General features: G+C 40.6%; 3 protein-coding genes across 4 annotated transcripts in view; 1 reads left to right on the forward strand and 2 right to left on the reverse strand.

Annotated features, from left to right (window-relative positions):
• The window catches only part of trappc9 (trafficking protein particle complex 9), a 267,915-nt gene extending 266,853 nt beyond the window's left edge, over nucleotides 1–1,062 (reverse strand). The window contains exon 1 of the mRNA XM_036555457.1: nucleotides 995–1,062. The gene's annotated coding sequence lies outside the window, so the exon portion shown is untranslated. The remainder of the gene's footprint in view (nucleotides 1–994) is intronic.
• A 1,979-nt stretch (nucleotides 1,063–3,041) lies between these two features.
• On the forward strand, nucleotides 3,042–4,700 carry chrac1 (chromatin accessibility complex subunit 1). The gene is made up of 3 exons (XM_036515725.1): nucleotides 3,042–3,222; nucleotides 3,351–3,477; nucleotides 4,276–4,700. The coding sequence occupies exons 1-3, from the start codon at nucleotides 3,064–3,066 to the stop codon at nucleotides 4,350–4,352; spliced, it is 363 nt and encodes a 120-aa protein (XP_036371618.1). The 5' UTR covers nucleotides 3,042–3,063; the 3' UTR covers nucleotides 4,353–4,700.
• A 1,874-nt stretch (nucleotides 4,701–6,574) lies between these two features.
• Nucleotides 6,575–11,933, reverse strand: si:ch211-57n23.1. 2 transcript variants are annotated; one of them, XM_036516105.1, is made up of 4 exons: nucleotides 11,857–11,933; nucleotides 11,177–11,290; nucleotides 9,600–10,087; nucleotides 6,575–7,008 (listed from the first exon to the last, which is right to left on the reverse strand). In XM_036516105.1, the coding sequence occupies exons 3-4, from the start codon at nucleotides 10,079–10,081 to the stop codon at nucleotides 6,867–6,869; spliced, it is 624 nt and encodes a 207-aa protein (XP_036371998.1). In that variant the 5' UTR covers nucleotides 10,082–10,087; nucleotides 11,177–11,290; nucleotides 11,857–11,933; the 3' UTR covers nucleotides 6,575–6,866. The 2 variants fall into 2 exon arrangements, with proteins under 2 accessions (XP_036371998.1, XP_036371999.1); XM_036516106.1 differs by lacking the exon at nucleotides 11,177–11,290 and having other exon boundaries at nucleotides 11,857–11,917.
• Between the last annotated feature and the right edge of the window lie 284 nt (nucleotides 11,934–12,217).

Here is a 12,217-nt window from a genome sequence, read left to right on the forward strand (position 1 = left end):
ATCCCCACTTCACACAACTGCTTCCTACTGCTTAGCAGGATGTGACACACTTGTGTTCAATGGGGCTTCTGGTAGCAGACACCCCACGGTCAGAAAACTACGACGCTCACGGAAATATAGCACAGCTTATACTGTCACACGCTTCGCTAGACGAAGGCTTCCGTCTTCAACATAATGTGTTTCACGTACTGATAGAAATAATGAATTGAGTCACTTAAAATACCGAAGACATCATCATTTAAAATTCCGACGCCACGATTCAGCTGAGTGAGCGAGTTACATTCAATTCTTGCGTGCATACAGGTGTCACTTGCTATTCGTAACAACTTAGCAATTGCACACCAATACCACCATGATGAAATAGTCCAGGGCGATACGTTATTGCTGCACAACAATAAAGAGAAATTAAATCAACTCCAATCAACTGAAAAGCATGGCCATGCGTGAATATGTATGCTGAATTTACGTCGAGCCTTACAGCTGAGAAACTAGCTAGACAGCTCGCTGAGCACATCAGAGAGATAGCAACCTATCTTGCTCCATAAATAGCAAGGTAGTTTCCAATATTTTGACTAGATGATACTGTACAATAGTTAGCGACGATCCTGGCTAGCCCAGTCGCAGAAGAAATGTCTCGTCAGCTAACTAGCGATCTCACCCACCAGTTATCCATCCCAGTATGTCAGAGTAAAAGCATTCCAACATCGTAACAATACACAGCTTGCTGGCATCGTAATTTGCAGTATCTCCTAATGTTCACGGATATACAGCTTTACTAGCTAGGCTGCTCGGTCTCGCTAATGCTGTTTCTACTATACAGCAGCTTTTCAGCTAAATGTGTTGGTGCTAGTTAGCGCTAGCCACCGCTGTTGTAAATAAATGCTAGTTTGCTATCTACCCCATACTCTAGACATCAGATACTTTCTCGCATCTGCTTTGCAGCCTTATTTTTTGTCAGTCTGCAAATTGTGCCGAAACATATTGTCATACTCACAAGTCCACTTTCCAATGTTTTTTTTACGGAGGACCTGAATTGCTGGCTAGCCGGAATATTTCCTTGAATGACAGCGACAACTTCCTGCTTCATAGCCCGTCCTATCTCAGAAGGGGGAAGTGTTTCTTTACGCGTCTATTTATGAGGATGTTATCACGGGGAAAACCCGTGATCAGTTCATTTAATATAACTGCGATTTATTTTAACATATTTTGTAATGACATGAACCAAATATGGAATATATGGGTTTTACTGTATCACCATAGATAATTGAGCCAAATTTTTTTACCTCTGATATTTGGTTGCGCTCCCCGCCTGCTGTTTGACGCAATTATTGCGTACATTCGAGCGCACCAGCAACAAAACAGACTAATTTTTTCTGAACCTGTCTCTCACAGCCAATTTAATTTCATCCCGTCTGCCAGTCTGAAACAAATGACCTCTGTAGGTCTTTTATTCGGGGGCACTTGCACTAAAAGAGAGAATGGCACTAGAAACAGTAAAAAAAAAAAAATATTAATAAAACACATTTTTATGAATGAATATATTGTTGAAGCCACAGCGCAATAATTGTCAGAAATGTCTGTGTCTTTTAAAATTGGGAAATTTCTTTTAAAATACGCATTTGCTGCAAATATTAAAGATATAGCTTAATGCAAAATGGCTTTACTTATTGGTTCCTTTCTGACCTTCTCTGAATGAATCTAGTTCAGTCATTGTGTTTTGTGAAGGGGACACCCATGGACAGTTTTGCAGCTCTTGTCAGGGTTGGTTATCATTAATTTTTTAAGGTAAATGTTTCCCTCAAAGATAATTTTAGAAGATCATGTTCACAAAAATGTGATGCTGGTATGTTATGCTTTAGAAAGACTGTTATGTATTATGTTTATGATAATACAATTACTGTTTCTGGCTTATTACAGTGCTCATTACAGTGTCACTGATTGTAGCTTGTCACTTTTCTAATATGTGTTTCAGTGAATCTTGACCATCACCGAGGAGCTTATTTTGAATAACAAGTGCATTTGCTAAATAAATTAGTAATAATTTAAAATGTTGTGACTTGATGCATCTGAATGATGCAAACTGTGCATCCACATACCTGGTCGCCAAGTGAAAATCAACTGTTCTCTAGGCTGGTCAAGGACAACTGGGAGACAGGCCATTAATGACAGATTAATAGACTTGCCATCACTGTCTGTTCCTCTTCCACTTGGAAGGAAGCTAAGCTTGTACCAACGCCCTTTCATTGCTGGAGTCCATTGTTTTTGGCTGTTTTTTTTTTTTTTTTTTAGTTTTTTTTTTATTTTATTTTATTTTACAAGGGACATATTACTGTTCCTCTTCCATTGATATCTGAACAGCTTTCAGTTAGTAGTGGTATAACCCATTTCTCCTATATTAATGTCACCTTGGTGAATGATGATTTCTCTTTAGATGCAGAAGCATAACATGAACATAAAGAACATAGGACAATTTGTTATCATATATAATATGCAAGCATTTCAATTTAACAATATTAATTATTATTATCTTTATCATCACCATCAATACCACCGGCTTCATCATTAGGCTACAGAACCGTGGTGCTTACAAGTGTAAAAGGTGAGTACATTTCAATTGTATGGAGTTGTATCAATATTTGCTAAACTAAGTGGCATTCATCGTTCTTGTATTCCTAGATTAATCTGTTCATGCATTGGCTTTATTTTGCAAAGCTATTTCATAATTAGTCACTCAAAATGACCTCCAGAGTGGTTTCTATGATAACCTAATACATTGAAATAAGGTAAGAAAATTGTGATCTGAAGCGCGTCAACATGACTGCACGGAAACTGCTCGAGGCAGCCCGAAAGTTGGTGGAGGACCAGATTTCTCAGTCCTAATCCTAATTTTAACCAAAGTAAACATCAAAACTGGGCATAGTGCAGTACGAGCGGCGTCTGCCTCCAACCATGAAACTACAATTCCCTATCAGCACCGCTCTCACGAAATCATGTTTCAAAAGTGACGGGCAGCTTCCGTTGAACAACAGGCTTGTGTTGTGTTAGCAAGCCGTGTGTGGAAAGATGTCGGGAAACAATGTGGGTGACAAAGTTGATGCCAATAGTACATTAAACAGCAAAAATATTTCGCTTCCTATGTCACGGGTGAAACTGATCATGAAAAGTTCTCCGGACGTTTCCAGCATTAACCAAGATGCTCTCTTCTTGACAACGAAAGCAACGGTAAAGATAAGTCCAGTTGAATTCAGTTACAGGCTAACGTCATTTAGAGGAGCTAACGTTACTGAAGCGTTGGAAAATACATGACCTCGATTTGTTACTGAGGTTTGCTGGTCTTCGTCTCTTTGCAGGAACTTTTTGTCCAACACTTGGCGCAGTGTTCTTACAAAAACGGCTCTGGTAAAGAGAAAACCACGCTGGCGTACAGTGATCTAGCAAATGCTGCTGAGGAATCGGAGACTTTTCAGTTTCTCACGGGTAAGTGTTTAGCTAAGATACTGCAGCGGTTCAAGCCCCGCCAAATGCTAAACTAGTTAAGCTAGGCCTCTGTACCTCACCATGTCCTCGTTAGCTTTAGCTGTCTTAGGCCGCAGCTTCTAATAGTTAGCAAGCTGGATTGCTGATAGCACCACACGGGATGTTTGCGTGGTTATTTGAAGAACATTTTCACACTTGCTGCCGCTGTAGTGTAACTGCCACGCCATCGAGGTGACCGACTGCAGGTTAACGATACAGCGCTAGGCAAGGAAAACAGTTCACCATGGATCGCACCTAGCCCCATCTCGAAATAGTGTTAGCTGCTAGGTAGCTCGCTAATGACACGGCTGTCACCGGTGTGGCGAGGAACATGGCTTGTAACGTTAGCTTGGGCTCTCAGGCAGGTGTTTCACTGAGCAGTGATCCGAAAGCCATTTTTTAAGGTTCCAAAGCACCAGTTTATAATTCTAGCAACGACGTATCCCATGTTATCCCATTTGATAGGTTTTCATAGATTGTAATTTACGCATGACTTGACCCTATTTATCAATCATATGAATCAGTGATTTATTCCACCACATTGCAATGTAAAACTTGATGTTATGCAGTCAGTGCCCAACGTTACATGCGTTGCTGTTCCCCTTCAGCTGTTACTGCAGTCAGTGAAACACACAGTCAGGAAAAATGGTTTATTAACTTCTAAACAGGGTTTGTGTTTGTCATAGTGAAGACTTTTAGGGGCGGTGGGGTTGGTTTAATGTATCATTAATGTGCTCCCCAGTTATTGTACCCTTACAGATATCCTGCCAAAAAAGATTTTGGCAAGAGACTACCTGAGGTCGCTGGAGGAGAGGCAAGAAGACGGCGATGACTAACCCAGAGTGGCAGACACTGAGAGAGCGGAGTGTTTCAGATTTCCTATTAACCTCCACTCTCCCGTTGCGTGTCTTCACGGCACAACCACTATGTGACCATGGTTATATCAGTTCGACCTGAAAGCACTGAACATGAACGCAGCTCCAAAACTGGTTTGTCAGGTTTTAGACAAATCATGTGTTGTCCTCAGGGTTTTCTCCTCTGTTCTGCATTGCCTCTTGATATGTAATGGCAGAGCATTTTATGTTTTTTTTTTGTTTGTTTGTTTTTTTGCGCCGTCACATGAAATGATTTGTTGGTCGACTGAATTGATTAACCACTGATTGATACACACGGCACAAAAAAAAGAGAATCAATCACTGTCAGTACCATTGGGTACAAAGGGGGGGAGGAAAAGCATTCCTGGCCTCTTTGACCAAACATGACCACCCATGCACCAGCTGCCAAAGAACAGTACCACTCACTCTTTACTACTGACTGTGTAGGTAATTTTGTTACCACTGTATTGTCATTGATGCTCTGTAACTTGTTAACACTTAGGGCTTAGGAATGCAGATCTTTAGTCTCTGCCTTTCTACACAGGACCTTGCTGAGTTAAAAAAGGGGAAATGTAGCTACTGGTTAAGTGAAACCTACAATGCACACAATCAGGAATTAAGGCATTCAGGTAAATACGTTCACCATACAGCCTTTCAGGAGAGCAGTATCATCAGAGTTCCTGCCTTAACTGGGTATATAGGTACCAATATACACAGCTGTTGCTAACACTAAACTGCACATGGTCAGTTGTTTGCAATTCTGCATTCACTTTTGACTGTGTAGGAGCTGCAGTCTCCTGGAAAGTGAAACCAGACCATGCTGGAAAACTACTCAACAGCAGGTGTCTAGAAAACAGCTGCACTGGCTCGGATGTCTTTACTTTAAGCAATTTGTGAGTCTTGAAGGAGGGAATGCAAGTAAATCAGTTAACTATTTGAAGAGGCACATATTTTCTCTCATGCTCAGCTAGTATTGTTCTTTTCCTTAGTTTAGCAGATGAGCCTGCCCTAATTTAAGTTCTAGGTATTTTTATTACACAGTACTTGAAGAAAAATTAAAATGTGTACATTGAATCGGGCTTTTTTCAGTTATGCTTTAGGATGGGATGTTTTGGGCAGTAGACAGTAGCATTTAAACATATGACACCTTCCCCAATCCCCAAAACTAAAGAAAGGGGGTAAAGATGAGATGCATTTTTTAATCTGATTCACACAGCTAATTTTCCATTGGAATTGCCACAAAGCAAATTACAGGAAAATATAATGAATGAATACCAAAGATGAAAGGTAAAATAAGCGGAAAGCATAACTACAATGTAATGATGGATAAAGGACAGTATTTAAGTTGTAAAAATGAAGTAACAGCATGACCTGTTTTTGTGGACTCAAGGGATATTCAGGTTTCAAGTCCGATGAGATCCACTAAGAAGAGCAGGCTAGACACCATTCTAGATTCCACATCTTCCACTTGTTATGAACAGAGTTTGTAAGTTTGAATGTGGAGACCAGTTCTTAGTGGTAGTATGGTTTTATCAGTGCTTCCAATCAGAGTCAGAAATGACAGTTTCTCTCAGTTCCTGTTACAGTAATTTGCAATGGTGCTGAAGTCCTGTGCTTGTGCAAAGGTAACTTCATTAGCTTTCACAACAGTGTAGCTGCTGGTATGCACTGTTTCTATTTGGAATGAGAAATATATTTAAGTAGTTGTAAATAATTTTTCTAGAAATGTGAATTTCAGCAGCCTTGGCCCTCAGTAAATTTGTCTTTTAAAAGTGTCTTTTGTACAATAGTTTAGTTTTGTAATGAGGAATAAACTGGGTTGTGGTGCATAGCTCTTGTGTTTGCTTATTTTTTTCTTTTTCAATGATTTTTACATTTTCTGAATAAAATTTCAGTATTTAAAAACAAACATCGGGGAAAGTGTTCAGTTGCACGAAACCAGAAAATGACCAGCGATTTATATTTTAAGATTTATACATTTCTTTATAAAGCCATATTCATGTGTGCAGCAAACACTTCGTTTTCAGAGAATGAACAGCCCAAATGTCTGTTACTCAGAATTTCCATGTTTTCTGTCAATGACACCAAGTGTGAATTAAACAACTGCTCTGTAGTTTAAATCCTTTAACAAGATTATTAAAAATATGTGAAACCCCTTTATGGAACACAACTGCAGGCTGGGCGTATAAAAATAGATTTTATTACAATGACTTCAGTACAAGCCTGTATTACACTGTGAGAGCGGATCTCTGGAAAGCTAGAGAGAAAGTTAGAAGTATAGTTATAAGTGATATGTAGCTAGGACCCTGAGTGAGAACTTCCCTGTGGAGGGCAGCTACATGGGTAAGCGCATATATAGGTCATTTTTTACATGAAATCATTTTCTCATGCTTGTCTTTCAGCTTGGCAGACATGCATTACATACAGAGTATGAGCTGGCATCCATTAGGAGTTGCCATTCTGGCTTGGCTGCGCTCATCGTGCCAGTAACTTGGCCAGTCGGAGCTGAAGAAAGTGCAGCGATCTCTCCAGGCTGGTTAACTGCTTCTCCAGAACGTCCGCCAATTGCTCCCTGCCATGGATGGAGTCCTTCGCTGTTCCAAGCTGCTCCTTCAAACTTGAGAAACAACACACTTCAGAAATGAGATGCACAGGGAATTCTGTGTTTGCAGATAAACTAGTACCAGATCAGGTCAGATCACAGGGCTGGCTTTTGTGTCCATATTTAGATATGTGATGTCAAGGGTTCAACAGCCAGCAGTGATCCTTTTTCCATGCAATGGCGAGGGAAGGTTTCAGCTGGTGACAATTCTGGATTAAAGTTTTATTAAAGTAAATGTGTTTTCCCAAAAACATTGAGATTTTGTCATTTGCCGTCATTTTTAACTATCATCTTTAAAAAAAAAAAAACATTTACATATAAATACAAAAGTAGAAATACATATGCAGGTTTAAAATATGCAAGTTTGCCACCATGCAACCAGTATTTTAAAGAACCAGCCAAGATGACATCAAACTTTTGCCCAGAGAGTAGAATGCCAATTTGGGCTGGGTCGGTCTTTACCCATTTCTCTGGAGGAGCCGTTGTGGGTTGAGGTGTGAGCCAAAAGTCAATTAGCATAAGCCAAATGCAATCTGACAGAGCATTTAACCTCTACGCTGTTTGGAACCCTCAGAGCACAACACTCCCAGCTACATTGGGTTATAGAACTATAGATTAAGCAGCTGGACTGGAATTCCTTCCACAAAAGGACTTGAAAATGACAGCAATACCCAGAATATTCTTCAGATGAGAAAAAGAAGTGACTGGGACTGTGGACAGAGAACTAGACTGACAGCAATGACTCCCACTGCTCGGATCCAGTAACCACTTCCTGGTGTTTATGGCCCATGCTGTGTGTTGCACCCCCGTTGAGACTGTGTCTACTGCCATGGGCTGCAATTATATAATTTATAACAACTTTTACTCATTATGCAGTTAACAGGCTTGCTATTATTAGCCATTTTTACCAGTTGCCAACAAAGAACATCGATAGCTGTATCATACAATAGAAACACTAAATGGTAAAATGGTAAAACCAACATGTTTGAAAAAGTTAGTATAAAAATCAATGAGTGTAAAAGGACTTCTATGGCACGTAATTCTCAGAGGGGGAAATCAATTTGAAGGGAACAGAGCTTGCAATGAGAAAGCCTAAAAAACTTTCACTTTGATGTTTTCATGCTTACCATTTCAATTGGCAGGATCACAACAGTAGCAGACGTTATAGCTCTTATCATCAACAGAGTGCAATAATAAATATTTACCTCAAGTCAGTTTACAAGTTGTGCAACTGAAAAGTCTACAAAAAGCCTCATCTGAAAGCAATGCTAATGTTTAAAACAGCAAAGCCAGCGTAATATAAAAACAGATGTCAGTTACATTTCATGACTGTCCTTTAGCAGATGCTCTTATCTAGAGCAACTTGCATAGCTTACAATTTTATCCATTTATACGACTGGATATTTACTGAGGCAGTTGTGGAGTACCTTGTCCAAGTACCTTGACCTTGTTAAGTACCTTGCCCAAGGGTACAACAGCAATGCCCCGTAAGGAAACTGAACCAGCAACCTTTTGGTTACCAGTCCCGCCCCTTACCACTATACCACACTGCTGCCCAATTAAAAATATTGTTTACCTTAATATTAAACTACAACATCTGTCTGAACATCAATCTAGACAAAGTGTCATGGACTGCAACCACCAGCCTTTTAATCACGCCTTGGTTATCTAGATTTGCCATTATCTTAGGCAATGTTTACTCTTTTATAGTCTATTTGTAGAATTACAGATGTCTCAAGGTGAAACTGTCAGTTAACTGAATGTTTGTATAAAAACACACTTTTCTGTCTCCTGAATCTAATATTATTGATAATATGATAATACTGATAGTAGATCTTCAAAACTATGTCACATATTTCTGAAGAGAAAATGGTAATGCTAACCAATTAACCATTGTATTATAAATGTCTGTTACAGAAACAAATGGTTTCTAGGAAGTTTGTGTGACAAGGATTGAATTTTACTTGACTCTACTCAAAGGAGTAATTGTCCTGTTAAATTAATGTATTTGGTTTAAAAGGTTTCTTTTTGCTTTTTTCAAAAGCTCCTTTTTAATGTTCAACATATTTTTGAAATATGAGCTTTCAAAGAAAAAATATGGCATGTAGAGTGAATTACAAAACCAATCCTGAATCACTACTGATGCCAATAACTTCACTTTTTGATGGAAGTAATTGCCACAACATCTACGTTTAAGAAATGAATCCAAAGCCTCTCCAAGCTAAATCTGTGTATTCAAATATTTAACATGCAGTATCACATTACCTCATGGTGCAACATTAAAATGTACAAAAATGTTCCTGTTTTAAGCCAGAGTTTCTACAAAACCAGATGTGCGCAAGGCTGAAAGGAGTATGTGAAAAGATTGGGTCAGCACATGGACAACTGGTTTGTGTTCCACTTTGGACAACTCAGACCAGTGGGAAGTGCCCTGATTCGAGTGACTTCATCCTTGAAAAATCCAGCAACTCTGCTTCCCATTACCTCACACAGGGCCTTCCACGTAACCGCCTCACATCTTGTGTATTGAACGCCTGTTTTATTTCCCCTGCCATTAAAAACCATGTGTTGGAACTGGCTTCCTTGTCGCTGGGCTTGACGCTCACCTTGAGAAAGTCCAGAGCTCGGTGCCGTCCCTCCTCTTCTCCTCCAGGTTGTGGAAGACTTTCTGCATGGTGTCGGCCGTCTGGGTGATGCTGAGGTAGTCGGCCCGGATGCCCTGCATGTCCTCCCTCGCCTGCTCGTTGTAGGAGGCGCTCCCCTCTCCGACGCCGCTGGCCTCGGACACGGCCCGCAGGGCGGCCCGGTTCTGGAGGGCCAGGAGGCGGGTCTTCTCGAACTCCTCCGGGCCCACGATGTTGTCCCAGCAGATGGGCGAGGACGGGGGCAGCCAGTACCGCTGGGTGCAGTTGGCGGGGCTCCCCGGGGTCTCCGTCACGAAGGGGCTGTCGGCAGGGAAGCTGTGGAGGAGCTCCTGGAGGCCCGAGCCCCAGTCCCAGTCCCGGTCCGTCTCCAGCTCAACCTCCGCCGCCTCCACCAGACACAGCGCTCCCAGCAGGAGGCAGCCGGACAGCCAAGCCCCCCTCATTCTCTCCTGGAATAACCCACACAGCCTCACCACAACAGGCCAATCAACGCATTGCGTGTCTACATGCCTCCAAGTCTCATTAAATTCATGTACTATTTTTTTTTTAAAGCTACATTAAAATGTTCTTTTTCCATACCCCTAGCTAAAGGTTTGTTTGAATGTTGCAACTCGCTTCTCTGAACAACGAATTCCCACCATGGTGAAAGAAAGCCTAAGGCATGGGCCCCCTTAAATTCTACAGGCTAACGTACAGTCTGAACACTTAATAACACCTCCCTCCACAACCCATCAAAAGCACTGTTTAAACTTAGTTCCATTTATCGTGAACTAGTACCCCAGCCTTGTTTTTGTCCACAAAATGTTAGCGTGGCCATGTATTCATTTTTGGCGACCGAGTTTGGCACGCAGACTGCAAAACTTTACGTCTGGATTTTCAGAGAGGGGTGACTCAAATTCTCTACAGAACAAAAGGTGACAGGTAATGGAGGGACAGCAAATGCAGATATGTGACCCTGTCCTCCGACCAAACGTCTATGTAGCATTTGTGATACGTTTCCATATTGTATTTTAGAAAAACTATACAGTATTTTTACACATTCAGAGCTATGGGAAGTTAAAACGGTAAACATTTTTCCCATTCCAACACAGGCGACCAAATACATGTCGGGTAATTTATTAACATGGCAATTCATTATTGTGCCAATAACGCACTGGCACGTAATTAGCTGGCTATGAAACATTAGCTAGAACGTTAACCTTGAAAACACGACTAAACCATATTTCGGTGAAATAACGCAATAAAATGAATATTTAAATTGTTCATTTAGATTTTTTTTTTTACATTAAGTCAACAAATGCAGTATTTCAGTTCATTCCAATAGCTCTAGTTGAGATCTACATTTGTTTGCTAGCTAGCTCGCTAACTTCGCAAGGTAACAAAACAATCTGCAAAAAATTGAAGGTGCTTACTGTAGAATTTGAGATGTCTAAAAGGTATAGCCTTTTAAACAGCTATAATCACTGAACATGTAATTGTAAAACAGACAAATTTTTAGGAAAATATTCCAGTCAACGTAAAATCGGAAAAGTCCTTACCTTTCGGTGGAAATCTTACAGAAGAATGGTGACTTGTCCGCTAGAACCAGTTGAGACAAGGCACACGCACAGATGAGCTATTGGAAAGTTTGACTCGCTATCGCGACTGCCGGTCTGGTTAAAGGGAAACGCAAAACACTATTTAATTGCCGTAATATGCCAACGGGAGCGCAGATTCCCTAATAGACTGTCCTTTGGATTCTTTTAATGTTTTCGATCCGACAGGTGAGTTCTTCCGAGCATTCTTGGCATCTTAAATCTAGGGTTATTATGGAAAGTCTAAACAAATAACCTTCGCTTTTAAGTCATTTCAGGGTTAAAGCTGACCTACAAGCACCACGAAAACCCGAGGAGTTAAATAAACGCAAATATAAAGCGTTTTACCTTCATAACTGATGTGTCGAACTCCGGGTTAAATACACGCAAATACTGCATATACAACTTTCCATTGTGAAAACAAAGAATGTAACGATCTAATTTTAAAAAGCTGAATGTTTCTTACCCATTGAATAACTATTTGAAGAGTATAGACCAGATTTTTTTAGCGTTCTATGGCGAGATTCTTAGAACCCAGTGGATATAATACGTCCTTATGTTTCTCGTTCTACAGGTCCCCCTTTTCCTAGACCTACAGGGTGAAGAGTGGAAGGCGATGTAGAGGTTAGTATTTTTAGGCTTACCTCTTTACGAGTGGACCCCAGGCGGTCAGACGCGCATTATAAAGTAGTAATCAGTAGTGGAATGGGGCTGTCCCCACCCTGACAGCGAGGACTGCTCCCGCTCCGCGCTATCAGAACAAGGAGGGCAGAGCATTTTATACATGTAGGCAAACAGAACCTACATATCTCCACCCATTCCATCATAATTCGTTTCACCAAAATGTTTAAAAAAAACCTGAAGAGTTATGTCATGTATGCATGTACCTTGGAAAATCATGTATTGTGATAACAGCCTGTTTCAAATCTAATGTCTTAAGTCATGTTATCTCAAGAAATGTCATTTTTGCATTTCTTACCGATTTATACATCCCACTCATTTTTA

The sequence above is a fragment of the Megalops cyprinoides genome, chromosome 21 (assembly GCF_013368585.1).
Source record: "Megalops cyprinoides isolate fMegCyp1 chromosome 21, fMegCyp1.pri, whole genome shotgun sequence".
Taxonomy (NCBI): Eukaryota; Metazoa; Chordata; class Actinopteri; order Elopiformes; family Megalopidae; genus Megalops; species Megalops cyprinoides.

What these genes read in the sequence shown, in the direction of transcription:
- si:ch211-57n23.1 (XM_036516105.1), bottom strand. Translation starts at nt 10,081, where the DNA reads ATGAGGGGGGCTTGGCTGTCCGGCTGCCTCCTGCTGGGAGCGCTGTGT. An exon ending in GAGCTCTGGACTTTCTCAAG is followed by an intron (nt 7,009 to 9,599) that starts GTGAGCGTCAAG and finishes TTGTTTCTCAAG; the next exon opens with TTTGAAGGAGCAGCTTGGAA.
- chrac1 (XM_036515725.1), top strand. Translation starts at nt 3,064, where the DNA reads ATGTCGGGAAACAATGTGGGTGACAAAGTTGATGCCAATAGTACATTA. An exon ending in TCTTGACAACGAAAGCAACG is followed by an intron (nt 3,223 to 3,350) that starts GTAAAGATAAGT and finishes GTCTCTTTGCAG; the next exon opens with GAACTTTTTGTCCAACACTT. An exon ending in GACTTTTCAGTTTCTCACGG is followed by an intron (nt 3,478 to 4,275) that starts GTAAGTGTTTAG and finishes GTACCCTTACAG; the next exon opens with ATATCCTGCCAAAAAAGATT.